The sequence below is a fragment of the Antechinus flavipes genome, chromosome 2 (assembly GCF_016432865.1).
Source record: "Antechinus flavipes isolate AdamAnt ecotype Samford, QLD, Australia chromosome 2, AdamAnt_v2, whole genome shotgun sequence".
NCBI classification, from domain to species: domain Eukaryota; kingdom Metazoa; phylum Chordata; class Mammalia; order Dasyuromorphia; family Dasyuridae; genus Antechinus; species Antechinus flavipes.
Window position 1 is genome coordinate 272,259,786 of NC_067399.1, and position 22,505 is coordinate 272,282,290.

General features: G+C 36.6%; 1 protein-coding gene and 1 long non-coding RNA gene across 4 annotated transcripts in view; one reads left to right on the forward strand and one right to left on the reverse strand.

Moving 5' to 3' along the window:
• Positions 1-487: 487 nt before the first annotated feature.
• LOC127549218 (uncharacterized) lies at positions 488-5,847 on the reverse strand. Its single transcript, XR_007950537.1, has 2 exons — positions 5,274-5,847; positions 488-723 (listed from the first exon to the last, which is right to left on the reverse strand). It is a non-coding gene; the product is annotated as an uncharacterized LOC127549218 (long non-coding RNA).
• An 82-nt stretch (positions 5,848-5,929) lies between these two features.
• Positions 5,930-22,505, forward strand: part of EIF2AK4 (eukaryotic translation initiation factor 2 alpha kinase 4) — a 97,939-nt gene continuing 81,363 nt past the window's right edge. For 2 of the 3 annotated variants that reach the window (XM_051977055.1, XM_051977056.1), the window contains exons 1-4: positions 5,930-6,166; positions 13,111-13,226; positions 15,086-15,188; positions 21,296-21,469. In XM_051977055.1, coding sequence (XP_051833015.1) covers positions 5,984-6,166; positions 13,111-13,226; positions 15,086-15,188; positions 21,296-21,469 — 576 coding nt within the window. In that variant the 5' untranslated portion in view covers positions 5,930-5,983. Of the gene's footprint in view, positions 6,167-13,110; positions 13,227-15,085; positions 15,189-17,739; positions 17,839-21,295; positions 21,470-22,505 lie in introns of those variants that run through there. The other variant, XM_051977057.1, reaches the window with a different exon arrangement.

Below are 22,505 nucleotides of genomic sequence, written 5' to 3' on the forward strand. Positions count from 1 at the left end.
GTGGGCCATGAGGAAGGGAAGTTCTTGACTGGAGCAGGTTTACTGAAGCTGAGATCTACTGGGCCAGATTTGCCGGGGGTGGGTGAAAAGTGCATAACGAGGCAATAATTCTATAGTCGAGGGAACTGAAGTAATGGTAGCAAATATGATGGATAAAAGAAGTGTCAAGGACTTACACAGACTAAAACATAACAGAATTATTCCAAACAGAAATAACACGTACATGATACTGACGTGTGGCTGGCAAGCTGATATGCGGGGGGAAACTGAATAAAAAACATAATTCCTTTTATGAGTCAAGAGATATTGTTATGCCACAGTTTTCTTTAACTGCCCTGACTCAGTTTCCTTGTACAAGTTTCCCTTGTCTCAGTCTCCCTAATTACTCCCCTAAGCTGTAAATCTCCCTCTGGTCCATGAAGGCTGAGGACCAATTAGTCTAAGGATATAAATTGTTAGCCCAAGTAAGATAAACAAGAGAGTAGACTTCCTGATTATCTTCTGTCCTTGAGAAATTTACAACATCCCTTAAAGTATTCCAAGATATTTCACTGACATCTTTATCATAGCCTTTTCCAGCTGGGCTTTTCCCGCTCTTTTTCCCTCTTCTTTGTCTCTAAAAGGTATATAAAGGTTAGAGATTCCTCCATTCATTGCTGGAGAATGGCGGCTGGCTGTGGATGCTGGACGCTGGATTCTTTGAGATGATAGTCTTCTCCAGACCTGGGACCAACATGAATTCCTTGGTCCCAGTATATCTTTATCTCTGTCTGACTGGATAATTTGAGACGAGAGTCCTGTCCAGTCAATCTTACTCTCCCATTAATAAAATATTAAAAACTCTCTAATCTCTCTCCTGCCTCAGTTTCTCTGGCATTACATTTTGGAGGTTCCCCGAGATAATAGAAACTGAGAACTGGATTAGAGATTAGAGACCTCTCCGTCTCCACCTAGGCCTGGGCTCAAGACCTGGGTCTGTTCCTCAGGAAAGATCAGCACTCTGGATAGAAAAGGAAGCAGTTCTTCAGTCTCAGTCCGGCCTACAGTGGACAACGGAATCGATTCGGCATTTGGGAGAGTAAGTCTGTCTGGGTACCTTTTGGGGTACCATCTGGTTCTGGTTCTGGTTCTGGTCTGGTCTGTTGCTAGCAACCTGTAGTCTCAGAATAAATACTGACGGGTTTAAAAATTCTGAGACGGGTATTTTCTGGGACGCTGGGAAATATCCTCTGGGTATATGTTATGTGTTATATGTTTGTTTAATGTTGTAACTGTGTAGTCTGTGTGATGTGTGTTCTATGTTCTGTGTGATTTGTCTGTTTTATTGGTTGGAAAAATTTTTAAGAACAACGTTGCAACTGTGCTTAATAAAATGGAGCTCCATGTTTGTCTGTGTGTGTCTGTGTTAAAAGGTAGCAAGCTTGTAAGAGATAAGGTTTCAGCCTCTGTGTTGCAGGTTTAGAGAATATCAAGAAGTTTGAAAAATCTTTCTCTCTCTCTCTCTCTCTCTCTGTCTCTGGCTGACTGCAGCAGCCTGTGAGACAGGGGGAAAAAGGGGAGAGAAAGGAAGAAAGAAAAAAAAAAAAGGAAATGAAAAAAATAGATTGAAAGGGATTTGGAATTTCGGAAAGTTAAAATACAGCCCCCAGTCTGTTTTTGCTGATTTAAAAAGCTTTGTCAAGTTTAAGAACAATGATTAACAAATTTGGGAATTGGTTGTTTGAAAATTTGCTTGTGATTTTAAAACTTTTAACCTGTTGTATTAATTTGTAAGTAAGGAAAAGCCTACTAGAGTAAAGAGCAATAAAATTCAAGCTTAGCCTGGCCTGGGCAATAAAAAGCTCTGGAGATAAGATGCTAATAGCTGTTAGAAGAAAGGTGGTAGAAGAAAAAACTTTTAAAAACAGCTGTATTAGTTTGATTCAGTTTGTTACCTTCTGAAATATATTGAGTTATTTGTTAACATAAGTTATACTTTAAAACCAGCTCTGCTGGACATGTGTGGGTTTTTGGAGGTTTGGACTATTCACTATAGTATGAATCTTACAGGTTTTTGAAGGGAAAAGGAAAGAGGAATGCAGGTGATTTAGGAAAGACTGATTAGTAGGGGCAATTAGAGGTTTGCATGATTTAAGGAAGGTGAAAGACTTGGGAGTAGGTAAAGAGGTGGGGGAGGGAGCCATCCACCTCTACTGTCTTATGCTACTTTACAGTAGCATCAGGAGCATCTGATAAGAAAGTTCTTTAAGGAGATTGTTTAAGTATGTAGCCAGGGAGAAAGAGAAGGTTGGAAATGGGTGAATTTGGGAAGAAAGCTGATATTGGGAAACTGATGGGTTAAATCTTGAAAAGGATCCCCATTAGGAAATTTGAATGGGGAACCTGAGGGAAGTTTTTTTCTAGGGGGCAGGAGTGGGGGAAGGGTGGCCATGTGGAATCCTCTCCTCCCCTCACCCCTCTTAAGTATGTTCCTGCCGCTTTTTTTCTTATCTGATTACGGCCAGTTCAGCAAACTGATTTTTAAGGACATACTTTTAGGTTAAATTGATTGAATATTTGTTTTTTTGATACATAAATGTTTTTTGGATTAAAAGAGATATGGTCATAAATGTGATCCATACGTTGGTACGAATATTTCTAAAAGTTTAATTGCTATGTTAAAAAAACCTTCTTGAATTCTTTTATGTGGAATTGGGTCTTTTGTATAAGTTTAAATTGATTGTATTTGGTCATCCTGAGGTTATTTAAAGGGCCTCTGAACATAATAGTTTTTTCTTTGTCCTTTTGAAAATGTTTCTGTTATGGACAATATGCAGTTTGGGATATTTTTCTATGTATTAGGTGTTTTAAAAGCAAAATGATTTGTATGTATAATGTTCACTCATGTAACATCTACCCAGATATGATCATTGTTCTAAGTTGTGAACTTATTGAGACGAAATTACTTTCTGTTATTACTATAAGGTTAGGGTAAATGTTTGTTTAGGAGTTATCAGAAATTTGATTAATGGAATTTGTTATTGGGGGTAAAATTTTTTGGGCTTAGAGTTAATTAGTTAATGCTATTTGGGAGTTCTAAAGCTCCACCCTCTGACAGTTACTGGGACAATTGATTGATAAGCTGTTAAAACTCAACTGCTTATGTTATGTTATAGTTATGTTCTTGCATTTTTTCCTTTTGTAACTGATCTCTCTGATCAGAGCAATGGTCAATAGAAACTGTTAATGCAATTCAGTTATGTTATGCCTTGCTATTTTCAGTCTGGTCATATGTAGTCATTGTATCCTAAATGCTTGGGCAACTGAGTATTTCGCCTGGTCATCTGTCTGTTACTGGATATTTGTGTTTTGTTTCTTTAAGGTTTCTACATAATAAGAGGACAATTAACAGGGGTCTGTGAGACCTCACTGATGTTACAACTTGGGACTGCACCCGTTTGCGTGGCCTGTAAAGCAAACTCATCTCTTCACATAGGAAACTGCTGGCCAATTTATTTTGGCCTCCTCATATTTTGCAGCAGTCTGGTGAACCGAGTCTTTCTGTCTGAGACTGATCTAATCTTTCTTTGTTAGATCTGTGTTTTTGTTCTAGATTTTGGTCAAATTACAGATATTGGCTTGCTTCTGGAGCCTGGATCAGCTTTGATCAGCTTTGATTGTCAGCATGAAGCACCCATTCTGCAAGGAATAAGCCTCCTATCACTTCACAGCCTGAAACAGCAGTTTTTTTTTGGATGAGAACCATGGACTGGACCCTGCATCTACTGTAATTTGGACTAATATAAGGGACTTTGGAAATGGTTGATGACTGACTGTTAAACCTTGCCTGGATCATCTATTACTGTGTGCTTAAGATTTGGGATGGGATTTGTTAACACTGTGTAACTGTTGCTGTTATGTTTGAGGGCTTTTTAGGAAATGCTACTGTACTAGTCTGTTATGTACAGGGATTTTGATTCACTCTTGGGATTTATAAGGGGAATGATCATTTGATAATTCCTTTCCGAAAAAAAAAAGGGGGGGGGGGAGGAAGAGATAGAACATTGGGGAAACTGGTATATTTTTTTCAATACCAAAAAGAATGGGAACCCCTAGCTCTTATTTTGTCTTAGGCATTTCTGCCCCACCCCCTATCTCACTAGTTCAGATTGAATTTGGATGCTTTAGTTTTAGAATCCCTTATTTTGTTAAAAGTGCCCTGGCAGACTCAGTTTTGGGGATTATTTTTTTTAGAAAAGTTTTAGAAATCAGACACCTGTCCTGGGACTGGCAATCTCTCTGATCTATTTTTCCATTCCTGTAACCCCAGTTCATTAAGTATTTCAGCATTTCAAAGGACCTTGAAGTTTGGCATGAGGCACCTAAAAAGTTTGGAGTTTGCCTGCCTTGATGGTCTAACTGTGCATAATCTGCTCAGAAATCTATATTCTAATAGCAGCCCTGCCTGTTTCTCTGGGTGGGTACGGGTGGAGCTACTACAGCCTTACCCTTCTCCCCTGGAGAGATCTGCTCCTCTGAATGGGCTTGAGCCCTTGGTCCTGCTGCTCTGTAAGCAGACTGAGTTAAGTGCACAAATGACCACAGATCTAACTGTCCATCTCAAACTGGATTCTCTGGCTGAGGTGGTGCTCCAGAACTGGAGAGGGCCTGACATGCTTGCAACAAGGGAGCCTTTGTACAGCTGTTAACTCTGGGGTTATCAGGGAGAGACTAGCTCTTGCCATATGAGTCCTTACATTTTTCTAGTTTTATTTTTGGCTCATTTGCTTTATATAAGGTGGGTCAAAGACATCCTGGGTATCTAGAGGAAGATGCTAAGATTCAAAGGTTTGAATATTTAGGAAAGAGAGTGTGGAATGTTATGCCACAGTTTTCTTTAACTGTCCTGACTCAGTTTCCTTGTACAAGTTTCCCTTGTCTCAGTCTCCCTAATTACTCCCCTAAGCTGTAAATCTCCCTCTGGTCCATGAAGGCTGAGGACCAATTAGTCTAAGGATATAAATTGTTAGCCCAAGCAAGATAAACAAGAGAGTAGACTTCCTGATTATCTTCTGTCCTTGAGAAATTTACAACATCCCTTAAAGTATTCCAAGATATTTCACTGACATCTTTATCATAGCCTTTTCCAGCTGGGCTTTTCCCACTCTTTTTCCCTCTTCTTTGTCTCTAAAAGGTATATAAAGGTTAGAGATTCCTCCATTCATTGCTGGAGAATGGCGGCTGGCTGTGGATGCTGGACGCTGGATTCTGTGAGATGATAGTCTCCTCCAGACCTGGGACCAACATGAATTCCTTGGTCCCAGTATATATTTATCTCTGTCTGGCTGGACAATTTGAGACGAGAGTCCTGTCCAGTCAATCTTACTCTCCCATTAATAAAATATTAAAAACTCTCTAATCTCTCTCCTGCCTCAGTTTCTCTGGCATTACAATATGAGTGTAACATTGACCGGCCCTGCACCCCTCCGTCCGAGGCACTGCGCTTGCTGGAGCCGCTCTGTTCCAGGGCTTCCCGGGATGGCTAAGCAGGCCCGGCCTCACAGATCACAGCCGACTCCAACAGGTGAAAGGGTCTTCATTAAGAAGCCTAGGGCTTGGCGTCCGGCCCCAGCCCAGTCATTTATTCCCGGCCACTTGCCGCAATCTTTCCTGTGGCTCGGTTTCTACCGACATAAAACGAGGATGCGCTGCTAGAGAGCTGAGTCGTAATGGGCCCTCAGGGAGAGAAAGGTCTTGCACCTGGGCAGAAGCAACGTCTGGAGCCAGGTTTCCCCAGGGCCCAGCAGCATTACGCTGGGAGTTGAGCAACGGCCCTCTCCGGCCACCAGAGGGCAGCGCAGCGTCCCAGAGGGACCGGCCCTGCCCTTCCCCCATCCGTCTCTCCCTTCCTCCACGTCTTAGTCCTCGTCCACCTCCGGGTGGCCCGGATCGGCCTTCCCGCCAGCCACGCCGCCGCCTCCGCGCTCCCGGTGCGGCCGTGGCCATGGCGGGGGGCGCCTGCGCCCGGAAGCCCCGGGATCCCGGCGAGCAGGCTCGGCGCGGGGCAGGCGATGGCGCCGCAGAACAATCTGAGAGCTACCCGCAGCGCCAGGACCACGAGCTGCAGGCGCTGGAGGCCATCTACGGCTGCGACTTCCAGGACCTGCGGCGGCAGCGGCCCGGACAGGTAGGAAGGAGCCCCTCGTCCCGCCCGGCCCCGCCTCGCCTCTGCTCCGCTTGCCGCGGGGCCTGGCCCGCACCCCCCTCGGCCACCCCGTTACCTCCTCCGATGCCCCAGCTGCTCCATCCGCGGTGCGCCCCTGCCCCGCCCCTGCTGCTTTCTCTGCCTTCCCCCCAAATTCCTGCCTTGCCTCTCGTGAGCCCCTCCTCGCTCCAGCTGTCCCGGCCCCATTCTAACTTTATTCGCTATCCTTATCTAAATCTAAGGGAAAGGTTCTTAATCCGGGGTCCGTGAATTTGGCATTTTATTTAAAAAAAAAAAAATCTTTTTTGACAAGTGCATTTCAGTATAACTGGTGCCATTCGAAATTCTAGGTATTTTATGCATTTACAAGTATTATTCTGAGAAGGGATACGTAGTTTCACCAAACTGCCCAAGGAGTCCGTGACACCAAAATGTGAAGAACTCTTGGTTTTTGCTCTTTATGTGCATCTTCACCGTTCCCTTGGCTTTTTAGTGATATCCCTTAATTTTGCTGCCACCCTCATCCTTTATTTTTCCCTCCCCATTACGCACACCCAGCCCGAGGTGCGCATAAGTATTTCTCCTTTTCCTTGCCATTCTCTGAAGCTTTGGGTAGGCCTAGCAGCACATTCATAACGTACCTCCTCTAACTTTTTCTTTTCTGATCACTTTTTTTTGACACATGTCCAACTCTTAGTCCTCTTCAACAAACATTTATTGGCTGCCTAAGCACGGCAGGAATACTAAAATGATTACAAACATTTGGGGAGGGGAGAGAGAAAGAAAATAACAAAGTTCATTAACATGAAGCAGAAGTTGATAGTGCACAAGAAAGTTATAAAGTGCTTTTGGAAGTTCAAAGCAGGGAGAGATCACTTCACAGAGAAGGGTACAGTGGAGGAGATGGCATCTGGATTGGTTTTAAAGGATAATAGGTTTTCAACTGGTAGAAAAGTAGGGGAAAAGAATTCCAGAAATGAAAACCTGCCTGATGCATTAGCAATGAGACAGAGGCATTTTTGCCTGGACCACACTAGTGTCGTTGGAGGATATAGTCTGTTAAGTGAGATAAGGCTGGATAAGTGGGGCAGGCCTAGTTAGTAGAGGACCTTGATGGCAAGCTACAGAGCTATCACATGGTAAGAGGGATCAGTAGAATGTGTTTGGGCTGAGGAGTTATATGATCATACTAGACATGAAGATAAATCTGGCATTGAAGTATAACATAGATTGGGGGGATGGGGAAATCATTTCCATTATTAATGGTAATCTAGGAAAGAGGGAATTAGATCAGAATTAGGGGCCATGACCGTGAGAATGGGGAGATGGTTGTTAGCAAAAGTTTGGAGATAGAATTGAACTCTTGGTGATTGAATCAATTGGCGTTAAGTAGTCAAAAATAATTGAACCATTTCCAGAATTGGTGATTGACAGAATAGTTATACCCTTAACTCATAGAGAATAAAAAGAAGAGGCCAGTCTTTGAGGAAAAATGATGAATTTGGTTTGGAACATGTTGAATTGTAAGTTCCTGTAAGCTAACAAGAAGCTGATAATGTGGGACTGAAACTGAAGGGAGAAACTGGAGTTGTAGATTTGTAATCAAATAGAATTGATGCTTAAGGCCTTAAGTTTGGACAAGATTGCATTTGGAGATATTGTGGAGAACAAATAAAACAAAGCTAAAGATGGAAGCTTTCCTTCCTTCCAATGCAACAGAGTTCTAAATATAAATTTCTTAAAGCAGAATTAAATTTGGGCACAGGAAAAAGAGATATTTGCCCAAAAAGCAAGTAGCAACACCCTCAAACATCCTATCTTTATGCACAACTTACTGTTTCATTTCTTATTATATTGTAACTAATTCTGCAAATTATATATCTCAGATTCTTTCATTTCACCAATGCTCATTGATTTTCCCTATTTAGAAATCCCTCACCCCTTCCTTCTCCCAATATCTGTAGTATCCTTTCCTTTTAAATGTCTCACATATTGTATGCAATATCTGAAATGGACTCTGCCCTTCCCCTACTCTATTTTCCAGCTGTTATAGGCTCTTCCTTTCTTTTAGGGCCCAATTTAAGTATTTAATAAATGTTTGTTGATTGTATTGTTGAACTGAAAGCTTCATGTGGGGCTGAGTTTTGAAAACTTAGTTTTTCCTTTTCAGGCAGCTAGGTGGCACTTATTGTGTCACTTGGAATCAGAAAAACTCATCTTCCTGATTTCAAATCAGACCTCAGATACTAACTGTGTGACTTACTCACTTAGTCCTGTTTGCCTCAGTTTCCTCATCTGTAGAATAAGCTGGAAGAAAGTGGCCAACCACTCTAGTATCCAGAAAACCCCAAACAGGGTCATGAAAAGTCAGAATGAAAATACTCAATAACAACCTTCTTTCTGCCTGTAATAGTTGTCTCATATATTTTATATCCATCTAATTTCTACACTATACCAATGTGCTATCTTGTTCCCCCTAGGCTGTCTCTGCTACTTAATTTCTTTTTATTATATATTTCAAGGGTTTTTGAGTTCATCTGTGTGAGTATTTTCTTTACAAAAGGAAATTACAAGGTCTCTATGCCTTAGTTCTTTATGAGTCATAGTGGCTGACAAAAAAAATCATCATCTTATATCCAACTTTCTTATGCTATGCCTCTGATACATGTGTACACACATTCAACACACATGTATTCTATCTCTGAGAAAATCTCGAAGATTTTCCACCATGGCAGAATCTGCTGATACAGTTAATTCAACCACGCAGAGACTATCATACATCACTGTTGGAATCTTTATAAACTGCTAACTCATTAGAGTTGATAGATTATTGATCTGATCTTACAAGAAGATGTTTTGGGCCAGAACCTGAAACAAGGTATTAAGTAGAACTAATTGATACAATGCTTGTGTTCACACCTTTACTCATTGGAATTCACAAGTATGGGAGATTCACAAAGTAAACTTTGTAACTTTGTGAATTCACACCTTCCTTGAGGCTCTTAGAGCCAGAGAGCACTATGGGAGAACCCCATAATCCCTCTCTCTTGCATCCCACAATTCCTCTCTCTCGATAAATAGAGCTTCAAAGGGGCCAGTCAGGAGAGTTTTCAGAGGAAGAAGCTACTAGTCGAGAGTTGAGCTGCAGATTGAGAAGGCTCTCTCAGAGGCACAACCAGATACATCTCACACCACTGTGGTGGCTGGGCTCCTGCACTTCCCCCACTGAGATCAAGCTGGTTTGAAAGACTCGCCAAAGCTAGCCGAGCCCCAAGTGAAGGAGACGAGATTCATTCCATCTTTGTGCTGGCTGGAGGCTGAAGAAAGCAGAGGCAGAGGCTGAAGGACAAAACCTTTGGATTTAGAGACATTTGGAGGGAACTCTTGGAACCAAGCAGAGAGATAGGCCTCTAAGCTAACCGGGCTATATTAGAGACAATAAAAGATCTGAACTTTTATCACCTGGCTGCATTTTGGGGTAATTATTGATTTGAACTGATACTAAGGCTGCCTCCAAAAAACCTCCCCCAAGAAACCTGCTCTTCTCCTAGAGAGAACCATCTATATATTATATTATTTTAAAGAAGAAAAAGAACACCACACGTCACCTTAAGACTTTAGTGGAAGTTATTCATAATTAGTTGCTCATAATGGAGACCTATCTCTGTTCTCTGTTCTAGAGAACATTTCTTTTTTGGAATTTATTTTAGATAATGTCTTCCTTTTCCTTTACAAATATGCAGACATGTTGAAGTTCTCTCTTACTGCCAAGTTTCTTACCTCCTAAAAATGTTAACACTGATGTACTATTGTGCAAATAAATATAAAATAATTGGTGCTTCCTCTTTTCTATGATTTATATCAATCAGCCTCATCCAACATATCTATTCAACAAGCTTTTAATGAAGTAATAACTTTTTTGAACTATCTATAAAAGTAATACATTCTACTTCACTCCACCTCCATCTGTTCTTTCATATTGAAATACCGAAAATGGACATGCTTACTCTTTAAAATCACAATACAATAACATTTCAACTATCTGGAACTCAACTATTCGACAACCTCAGTTATATAAAATTTAGCTCAGTATCAAGAAATAAGCATAAAGATCTCAAAACAACAAAATTAATTTCACTCAGTTCACCCAGTCAAATTCATGCATTTTGCTTATAGGAAAAATACTTTAAGATCTAACTTTAGAATGTAATTGCTCTGTTTTTTCCATAGTTCTAGCAAACTTGTTTATCAGGTTTTCATGCGCATAGCAGATAAAGAGCAGAAAATTAGAAGATCGGAGAGAGAGAGAGAAAGAGATAACTAAAGACAGGAACATGCATAAAAATCAACAAGCCCTTCTTTCAAAAAAGATGAGAAGAAGAGTGCTTAATGAAAGCAAAAAAAAAAAAAAAAATCCAAAAGTTTGATAGCAATTATGAGGAAAAGAAAGGATTACTTAAAATCCAGACCAAAAAAAAATAGTGTTTGGGTATTATTTTGCATAGGATCAAACCTCATAGGCTTGTTATTGAAATATAGTACATAATATAATAATACAGTAATATACATACAGTAATACAGTAGCATTTATGATTATCCCTCTGAATCATTAGAGAAGATATAAGCATGTTCATGATCCCTTTAAGAAGAGAGGGAAGTTAATAATACATTTCCATACTTTAGCTTTAAAAAAAAAATCTCATGAACAGACTGCAACATATTACTAATGAAGAATTGCACTAGAAATTAAAGATATCATAATTATATAACATTCCAATTTATGGTAGAAAGAACTAACTTTCAGGAAAGACATGAAGGAAAATACAAGTGCCATAAATCATTTAATGTAACTTTTGTCATGTGGAACTTTCTGCAATCTCATCTGCAGAATTTTTTTTTTTCCTGAAGATAATCAGATGAAAAGGAAAGAACCTATACTAAAATGTTTATAACCGTTCTCTTTGTGTTGGGAAAGAACTAGCAATTGCAGGGATACCCATCAATTGGGGAATGGCTGGACAAGATGTGGTATGTGATTGTGATGCAATACTGGAATATTGTGATGAAAATGATGGGCTCAATGATTTTAGAAAAATGTGGGAAAATTAACAGGAAATAATGAAAATTGAAATGAGCAGAACCAAGACAACATTGTATAGAGTAACAGCAATTTTGTTTTAAGAACAACTTTGAACATATAAGTTACTTTGTCTATCATAAATTCTTGACAGCTATAAGAGACATGAAAGATGGTATCCAGGTATCTGCATCTGATAAACAGAAGTATCTAGAAAATAATAGCCCTCTCTAGGGTAAGGATAGGAAGGGGAAAAAATTACATGATAATTTTGTGGTATATTTGAAAGAAATAGCAAGTTGTGCATAGATGATTTGTAGTTTCATGTGCAATCATCTTTGTTATTGTACTACATTACAGAAATATTGGTTTTGTTAAATAAATTAAAAATAAATTTAAAGGAAAGAAATACATACTTTAGGAATCTATTCTCTCACTCATATAGGTATTCCTTGCACTAAAATAAGTATCAACCATTCCTTGCTTTCATAGAAGATCTTCATGATTTGGTGTGGCCAAATAATGAATTGGTGCCTAAACCTTCTGGTGAATCAGGTTGGTCCTTAACCAACAAATGTACTATCAGTTGATTGTTTGTGTTTGAAGCTTTTCCAGCCTTGTAATATCTGCCAGAGAGTTTATTCTCCACTTTGAGAATCCTTGGTCACCACTGTGCTGTTATGAGGCATCCAAGGAGTACTCTAGGGGAGAATTTAATTTAATAGTTTATGAAAGTAACATGTTTGTAATGTTGTATTTTTTTTCCACCTTCAGGGTAATATATAGTATAGTAATGGTTTTATATTCCAGAAGTTGATCTCATCATTTTGCTTTTTGGAGTTTGGGAATAAAGTCATAGAAACATTTTAGCAGTCAGCTGGGAAAAAAATGCTAAATTATTGCATGCACAATAACAAATTTGGTAAAGGTATACCTTTGGAGTTGAGTGTAAACAACTTTCCAGCCATGTAGATCTTTCTTCATGACTAAGATTGAATAGATGATTTTAGCATAAAACATTGAATTTAATTGATTTATTTGATTTTCAATGTTATTAAAATGATAATGTACATAGAATATAGTTTAATATTACAGATACAAATAAATTAAAATTTTTTAACTTCCAAAGAAAGTTTACTTTCAGTCACTTTCTGCGTCTTAAGATTTCAGGATCACAGAGAAACTTTCCAACTTCTTTCCAATTCTCAGACTTAAGATTTGCTATTACCTTAAGTTCAGAGTAAGTGTGCATGTTTGTGTACAGTCACAATAATTAATAAATTCCTTGTTTATAATCTCAATAGGAATAAATACTGTTGCCACTGAACATTCTATTTCTAAGCCTTTAAGGTGTAACCAACTTGAGCTTCAAATCATTATGTTGATAGATAAGACTCAAGAGACCAAAATAAATAAATTCTAGGTTAAGTTTGGATTATCACAGTATTATCATTGAAGAACAAAAAAGAGAGTTAACTAGGGGATGGGCAGTTACTTCAAATGATAACAGAATTTTAAATTTTTAAGTTTTACATATTTTACCATGTCTTTAAAGTGGAATGGTACATTTTTATACAATGGTATATTTAACATACATGACTTTTGAATTTTCTTTTGTAGATGCATTAGACAAAAATGTATAGAACATGCATCTAAAATGCAATTACATATATAGTATGAAATACAATTGGTAGAATTATTAGATTTGGACTAAGATGATTAATGTCACAATTTCTTTTGCTCTTTCTTGTAATTTGTCATTTGCATCTGTCTGGCATCTACACTTAATAAATGCTTGTTACTAGTTTTTGCTATTTAAAAAATCCCTATAACTTTTTTAAAATTTTAGATAAATGATCCCCTGGAAATCAATTTAGTTCTACGCCCCCAGGGTTTGACTGGTGATGAAGAAGTCTATGTCAAAGTGGATTTGAAAGTCAAATGCCCACCAACCTATCCAGATGTGTGAGTACATTTGTGGATTGTTTTGATGTAGTTTCAGTTTGTCTTTTTATCACCACAAACATTAGCTGAAATTTATTAATGAAAACCTTCCTTTTATTCTTTTTTAAATGTTTCTTTTATTGATTCCTCATTTTCTTTCAGATCCCCTAATGAGGAAATTTTCAAAAGTATCTTAGGTCTTTTTCCCTCTTCTCTCCATACTCTCCTTTGGCAAGTTCATTTACTCCCATGACTTTGACCAATCCTACTTCAAAAACTATCTAAATTTACATCTGTCATGAAGTTTTTTCTGTGCCTAAGACTTGTGTTGCCAATTGCCTAAAAGATATTGCCACCTGATTATTTCATTGGCACCTCAAACCAAGCTTATCTTTCCCTCTAATCCTCTCCATTCTGACCTCAGTGTTTCTGTCTGTGGTGCCTTCATTCATTTACCTAATCTCCCATGTTTAAAACCTTGATGTTGTCTTTGACTCTCTTCTATACTTTTCATGTTTGGCTACTACCAGATCCCATCAATTTTATGTCTACAAGGTCTCTTGTATCATAGAATTATAGCACCATAGATCTAGATCTGGAGGGGCATTCCAGAAGCCTAATATCTTCTTCTTTCAAGGGAGGAAACTAAGGGTCAGGAGTTTAAGTGACTCATCTAAGATCAAATGTCAGCGGCAGTATCAGAACCCAGATATTCAGAAACAAGCCTGTGCTTTCCCCTATGCCACACCACTTCCCTTATACCACTCATTCTTCATTCTCAATTCTCATTCCCCTACCCTTAGTTTAGATCTTCAGTACTCTCAATCTGAATTTTTGCCACTTATTCTTCCATTAGGGTTTTTATGCCTCCGCTTTTTCCTACTCTCCAATCTGTTCTTCATAACATTACCAGATAATTTTCCTTACTCTGGTCCTATCATTCCCTTGCTCAAAATTCTAGCTCCCTTATTGCTAACTGGATCAAGGTTATATTTTTCCCCCTGCAATTCAAAGCTTTTCAATCTGGCTATACCAGCCTTATTTCATATTGTTTCTTTCCCTGAATTCTAAACTCTAAGCAGACTTAGTTATCCTGGTCTGCCACTGTGCCTCTGTTCTAGTTAGTCCCCATACTTGAAATGTTCTTCATTCACTTCACCTCCTGAATTCCTTCCCATCTTAAAAACCCAAACTCAGAAGCCAGCAGTCTTCCCTGATCCTTCCATCAGTAATAAATCTTTCCTCACAAGTCTCATATAGGATTTCTGTTTTGGAATTCTCCAACTTGGACTTCTTAAAATTGATTGTGATAGTTATCTCTGTTTGTGTTTTAGTACTCCTGTTAGATTCTAAGTTCCATAAGGGCAGAGACTTTGTGTTATCTAAACTTTTATATCCTTTAGTACTTATATCTATTTAGCATTTACATTTATTTGTTTGTTTGTTTGTGGAATGAATGAACACAGAAGCAAGTTACCCGGGCTTGCTGAAGCACAATAGAAACAGAGTAGGACCCTTTCCCCTTAAACTTGCTACTTGTGACTTGCAGATCCCTTGCAAAGGAATAGAGTAATCACTTCAATGCCTGATAGCACCTGATGTTTTCTTTTCCTGCAGATGACCCTGACTTACATCATATATATTCAGCCCACTTTCCTGTAAAATTCTGATAATATAATATTGGTTATTATGTAAACTGGAATTGTCTTTCGAGAAAAATCTTCTTTTTTTTAATCATTATTAACTGTATTACTAGAGATTGCTGAGATTTTTGTGATAATACTCAGAGGGCATTTTGTAAGCTTGTATTGAACTGTTAAAGTTAGTGATATTGATACAACACATACCAAAATTCTGAAATAAACCTTTTTATTTTCCAGTGTCCCTGAAATAGAGCTAAAGAATGCAAAAGGTTTGTCAAATGAAAGTGTTAATTTGCTAAAGGCCAACCTGGAAAAATTAGCTAAAGAACATTGTGGAGAGGTAAGATTTAAATATATATATTTATATATAAATATATACACACACACACACACACACACACACACACACATATATAACTGTTATAATCAATGCCATCAAAAAATTAAAACAGATGTTTCATCTAGCCTTTTTTAAAATTTTTAAATGTTATTTTAATGGTATATTATTTTTCCAATTTTATATACAATAGTTTTCAATTTTCATTTTTGTAAGATTTTGAATTCTAATTTTTTTCCTCCCTCTTTCTCTTCCCTTTTCTCTCCTCATGCTAGCAAGCAGTTTTATATAGGTTATAAATGTGTATTCATTCCTTTTAAACCATATTTCCAGATAAGTCATGTTGGGGAAAAATCAGAATAAAAGAGAAAAACCACAAAAAAGAAAAAAAAAGGTGAAAATAGTATGCTTTAATCCACATTTCTCTGGAAGGTCAAAAATCTGAAGATTTTAACAGCTTGCAAGTTCAGTAGGAATCAACAGTGTAATATGATAGCCAGGAAAATGAATGCAATGATAGGTTGCTTTAAGAATAGTACAGGGTTCAAGATTAGAGTACTGTTCCCTTTCCCCAGCAGATCCCTCTGAAATATACTGTTCTTAGTACCACATTTTAGGAATAAAAAGAGATAAATGGAGACTTTTTAGAATATATCAGCAAGAATGGTGAAGAAATTTAAGTTCAGGCCATAAGAGTATAATTCAAAGGAACTGAAGATGTTTAGTTTAAAGAAGTTGCTGAGAAAACCCCAAATGAGATTATAGACAGTTGGACATGACTGAAAAATGATTGAACAGCAATAAGCTTAAAGAAAAGAAGATTTTATGGGGGATACAAAAGCTGTTTTCATATGGAAGAGAATTTTTCCTGGTTCTGCTTTAGGCATTGTGGAAAGAAGAGCTCTTACTCTTGAGTCAGAGTATCTGCATTCAAATTTGCTACAGGTGGTCTTTACCTACATGGCACTGGACAAGTAAATGTCTGTGCCTTTCTATTCTCATGTATAAAATAAAGAGGTAAGGTTCTAAATCTATGATCTTGTGTTTGGCCACCAAAAGGGAAACTTAGGGATATTGATTGTCAGCATTATCAAGTGGAAATTTTAGAGAGATATATTAGGCTTAATATACAGAGAAACTTGGTAATGATTAGAACTAATCAAAAGCAAAATGGCTTACCTTAAAATGGTCCTCATACTAATGGTCTTCATTTTGGATGACCACTTGTCAACTATGTACTTATTCAAGTATAGGCTGGGCTAAATGGCCTCCAAAGTCTCTTCCAATAATGAGATTCTGTGTGTGTTTACCAAGAAAAATCCAATAATGACTTCCTTAGCAACTCCCTGTCCATAAGAGTCCACATATTTAGTATTCTGAAAATGTGTCTTAATCATAGTACTGTGAAGGATAGTGAAGGAAGTGAAGGATAAATTTAGGTGGTTTTTGGATGTATGGTAAACAAGAATTATAGGAATTTCTTTTCTTTACTCCTTTCTAGTGATAGTGCACCTTCTTTTCCTTTTAAATTTTTACTCTGGAGGATCTTATTATACCCTTCATTTTAAAAAGGGAAAGGACTAAAAGCTAATAAGGAAGTACTAAATTGGAAAAACTTTGGGCCTCAAAGTATCACTTATTAAAGGCAGTTTTATTATTTAAGTCAAGTAAAGAATAAATAAAATAACACAAAAATTTTAACTTAGAGGTTATAATATAGTTAATCAGAAGTTGATCTCTAAAATCCATTCTCCCTTTAAAATTCTGTGACTTTAAGTTGTATTTGAATGTTGCAGGGACAGATCAGGACATTTCTGATGAAAAGTGGGATTTAAGTAATTTCATTAGCCTTTTCTAGTTTCTCAGGATTTTTGTCAGAAATTAGAAATTTCAAGTGTAGAAATGCCTTTAGATGCTGGGGATTCATGTGCATATTTCAGATATTAGCTATATACCCTATTGTCTTACTGATTTTCCCTTGAGACTGTTAACACTTTCATGAGGCCCCTAACTTGAAATTATTTTCTTTTTGTAAGGATAGAAAAGATTAACATGTATTTAAAATATATTAGCATTTTATTATATTTTTTACATATATAATCAGAAGAAATGAAAAAAATATTGAAAAAGGAACAAATTTGAAGAGTAAATGATAAGTAGTCAAAAGCGTTCTAAATCAGGTAAGAATATTCAAGGATATATTTATTCAAGAAGAGCTCTTGAATGCATTGCTCTGTAGATGAGGACATAAATATTTTCCCTATCTAGTGCAACAAGAAGATAAATCAGCTTGCCTAGGCAGAAAAGAACAGCTATGTAGTTATGGCCCCTTTTATTAAATGTATATTTTGTTACTGTATATCATGGCGTTTCTCTGTCACCAGTTCTGTTGGTCTCATTTTTGTTAGTCTGAATTTTTTTTTTCGGGTAAATCTGAGATAGTAGTATTTCGTTTAAAAAAAAAAAAAAGAAACACAAAATATTAGAGCTAGGAATACCTTAAATGCTACTGAGTTCAATTCCTGCTTTACAGATGGTGAAATTAAGGTACCGAGGTAAGATGACTTTCCCAATGCTTTGCAACTACTTGCTGACAAATCTAGAACTAGAGCCCAGCTTTCCTGAGTCCTAATGTTCTTTCACCCTTTATATAGTAAGTATAATTGGTTTATACCCTTATAGAGGTTCTCAGGGAAACTATTTTAATGTTTAGATAGAAGTTGTTTATAACACGCTTACCAATTATTTGTATGTAAAATTTAAAAACTGTTGCAAATACTTAATTTATTTGAAGTCTTACTTTTTATTTAGCAACCCTCTCTTTATAAAAATAACACCATTGTCTTGTTTTTTTCTCAGCCCCTGAAGTTTGAATGAGTAAAGTTTTATGATATTTTAAATAAGATTTAATCATGAGTAAATTATAGTGGTACAATGTTTCTCACTATGTGTGTGTGTGTGTGTGTGTGTGTGTGTGTGTGTATGTGTCTTATATACCATTCTGAGTTTAAGGTGCATATGTTGAAAAGTAGCTAGAAATGACTGTTCCAAAAAGAATTAACTCAAAGGAAACTAGTATAAGAGAAGCAGATTATCTATTATATCAGAACTCTTAGTTCTTTACAGCGGGAAACATCTTTCACAATTGAAAGATGATGCCTACCTCTAATTCCAAGTAATTCTATATATGGTAAATAAAAAGTTTAATGTGGTGAGTTTTAGCATTTGCATATCTTGATCAAGTTTGATTTGAATCTGAAATTTGATGTGAAATTTACATTCAATGAGAAGTAAATTTCCATTAAGAATTTTTCAATGTTAGCTGATTTGAAAATTAGAAGCCCACAGGCTATAAATAAACATCTGAAAGTAATTCAATATAATTTAAAATGTTTCTTAAGTACTTCCTAGATGCAGAATACTGTGATAGGCACTAGGGAATACAGAAATATGACCCAGTTTCAAGGACCACATAATATCACAGGGAGATTTCATATACATATGTAATCATTGTAAAATAAAGTGTGTTAAGTCCAGAGAATTGCTCTGAGAAATCAGAAGTGGAAGAGATCACTTACAGCTAGTGGAAGAAGTCAAGGGAGACTTTGTAGACCAGTGGCAGCCCTGAGTTGGATTTTGAAAGAGGAAAGGAACTTTAATAGACAAATGTGAAGGAAGAATGTGTATACATACTCATATACATGTAGCCACAGTACAGGATGAGAATTGGTTGGAAAACAACCAAATTTATCTAGAACACAAAGTATATATAGAGAAGAAGTATGAGATAAGTTTTGATGGGTGAGTTACTTTCAGATATTAGAAGATTTTGAATGTCATAATCAGGAGTTCATACTTTATTTGGTACAAAATTGGGAGTCCCTACAGAATTTTGATTTGAGGAATGACATAATCTATTATGTAAGCAATAATACAAATGATGGTTTGGTAGGAGTTAGACTGTAATCAAGAAGGCCGGTTAGGAGGCAAAAAGTAATGAAAGCCTGAACTAGGGGGTCACAATAAGTAAAAAGGAGAGAAGAGATGAAAGATTCTGTGTTAGGACTTGCATGTTCAAGATCACAGCAGGTAGTAAATATCATTGGTAAGACGTGAACTCAGATTCTCTGATTCTAGCTTTGTCTAGTGTACCACATTGCCTCTCTGATATTCCAATAAGCATAATGGCATTGATTTTTTGTGAAGAAAAATATCACTGAGTTTTAAAAAAAAAAGCAGAACAAAAAACTTTAGGATAAATAAATATTTCATACCAGCTTGGCAGTTCTAATAACCTTTCACATAACCAATGTCACTGATTATTAGGAACATAATTCAACATCCTTAGATGACTCTTTTTTAGTTGTAATAGTGGTCTTGGTACAATAGAGGGCTTGTTTTTTCAACATGTTGACTGAAAAGGCATTTGTTTTGGATAAATAATTAATGTCCAAGAAAAGAATCTGACTTCCAATTTTCTGTTATCTTGGAGGATTATTTGCCATTGTGTCTTTGATTTTATACAGAATGTTCAGGGGAAATTATTTTTAAAATGAATTATTCAAACTAACTTTATATTTATGTGTTAATGATAATTTTCTTAGTACTAAACCTGATACCTTCATTTAAAACCAGTAAAAATAAAGGTATTGAAGACAAAAGATTGTAATTGAAACAGTTTGCTATAAAAGTGTTACATGACCTGATTTTTAAAAATAAATTTGAATGAATGAAATAGAAATCTTTTGAATAGTGGAGAAAACCTCTGCTATTATAACCTATTTATTAAGAAACAAATGCATTGGGTTACGGTGTACATTTTTATCAATACAGCTTGAATTTTTTTCTGTTACAACACCCTATATTAGATAGAAATCTGTTTCTTGCAGTATGATGCACTTTTGTAAATTAGATGAAGAACTGAATTGAAAAAGGAAGCAGAAGAAAAGGTTTGCTTCATAGAAGCATAAATTTTTCTAGAACTAATGGTCTCAGAGGACCAAGAAACTCCCATTATCAATTGGTTTTGTCAATTTGGCTTAGTTTGTGTATGCATTATGCTTTTTGATGATGGAAAAAGAAAATTTAGAGACCAGGTAGAAGGGACTTTAGAAACCATATAGTCCAGTCACTCGTTTTATAGGTAAGGAACCTGGGACCCAGAGAAGTTAAATAACTTGTCCAGCATCACACAGATAATAATAATGGCAGGGTTGAGATTCTGTCTCCAAAATCATTTGTATCACAATAATTCCAAGACACCATAGAAGAAGTTTGTTGAAGTACATTTATAAATTGTACCATGATGTCACAATGCCTTCTGATTTCAGAAGAAAATCCTTGAAAGTAGTGTATCTGGAACAAATCAATACTTGTTATTTTTTCTTCTCTTTGTGCACCTTCTATCCTCTCATCCCTAATAATGAGGTGTGTGTGTGTGTTTGGGTTCGGAAGTAGAGTTTGGGAAGGTTAAGCCAATTATTTTATTGGAACGTTTACTTTCCATTAAAATGAGAGAGTTAGTAACTTGCCCATAGTTAACACATTAATAAATAAGTCCTAGAGGCAGGAATTTATGCCAGGTCTCATGCCACTCTCTTCTTTGAGGACTAGAATAAATCTAGATGACTAACCTTCTAGGCTGTACTGAAACTAGCTGAGTAGTGTTACAAAGCTAATCATTTTCACAATGGTTGAATCATCATTTCTGTTGCAATATATTTACACTGCTCCCAGGTGGAGTAGGGGTAACATTTCATGGTCCTATATTTCTAAAAAGACAATAGCCAAGAGTCAGATTCAGTCACTAAATTGCAGCCTCTTAAACAGTAGTGACAATAAAATCTCTTTAATTAAATAATGAAAGATTATATAATTAATATGTAAATGCCAAAATATTGGATATGAATATTCTTGCCAAGTCTGACACAATTGAAACCATCTCTTTATCCCTCATAAAACCTCTTTAAATTGTATTTAAATAGTCTCTTAACTCTCATGTTGATTTCACAGCCCTCAACTGATTATTGTTCACTATTATATATTATGCTTTTTGGGTCATTGCTTTAAATTCTATGCCAGTTGAGTTTCATTTTGCTTCAAATTTGTAGGTGATGATATTTGAACTGGCAGATCATGTACAGTCATTCCTCAGTGAACATAACAAGCCACCCTCCAAGTCTTTTCATGAAGAAATGCTAAAAAATCATCAAAAGCTACAGGAAAGACAAGCCCAAGAGGAACAGCAGCGGTTATTAGAAGCAAAGCAAAAAGAGGAGCAAGTGGTGAGACAAGTTCTGTTTCATATGTTGTCTGGGAATATGGAATATGGTGGGTTATTTAGGTCTTTTAAGGTTATGTGTTCTTATAGATTTTATCATTCTGCTTATAACCAGCTTTCGCAGGGTCAGGGCCAGACATGACATGATTGGATTCCCTGACATCAACTGAAAAAATGTACTTAGCAAGTTTTTTTTTTTTTCTCAGTATTGAGTAACCATCCTCCTCCTGCCCTACCTAGTACCTGCTAGGTCAGCCACAGCAAGTACTATTTGCTATAGTTTTTCTGATTATCATTGATTTCATAGCAATCTACTGGTGACAATCATCATACCTGTTAAAGAAAAATTTCATTTTCACATTGGCACAGAATTTTCTACAGAAAAGGGCCCATAGTAGTAACTGCTTATTTGGTGAATGACCTAGTCCCTCGTTTCTCTAAAATAACCAGTAGATAGAACAAATGTATGAATTACTCATTTCTCTCCTTCTTCTTTCCCAATCCCTAAAAAATCTTAATTTATTAACTCATTTTAAAACATCAACAAATATACAAGTTGGTATATTAACGACACCGTTCTGAAAGTCAAGTTTTGTTTCTAAAAGCATGCTAATCCTTTTTGACATAAGTGTTTCATTTGCCTCTGAGATGATTACTTAAGGATTTTGAGCTTTTCTCAAGGATATAGAGAAGAGTTCTGGAGCTTGTATAGTAAGTCAACACAGTATCTTCTGAAACAGAAGGATCTTGTTGTCTGAATAGGGAATCCTTATTCCATTTAACTTAGTGGAGCTCATTCTTCATGACAGGAGCAAATATTTTTGGCAACGATACATTTCCTTATTTTATTCTTCACTTGATATTGATAGGAAATCTCTAAGCAAAATTATTTCTCTGACTATATGCCCTTAACATATGCCTGAATGAGAACCTGCTTGAGGAGAACCTGTAAAGCTACAATTTGCCCTACCAAATCAAATGCTTAAAGTAAAAATAAACTGTGGAATTTTTAAAAATTTTCTATACTTTTCAGTTAGTAG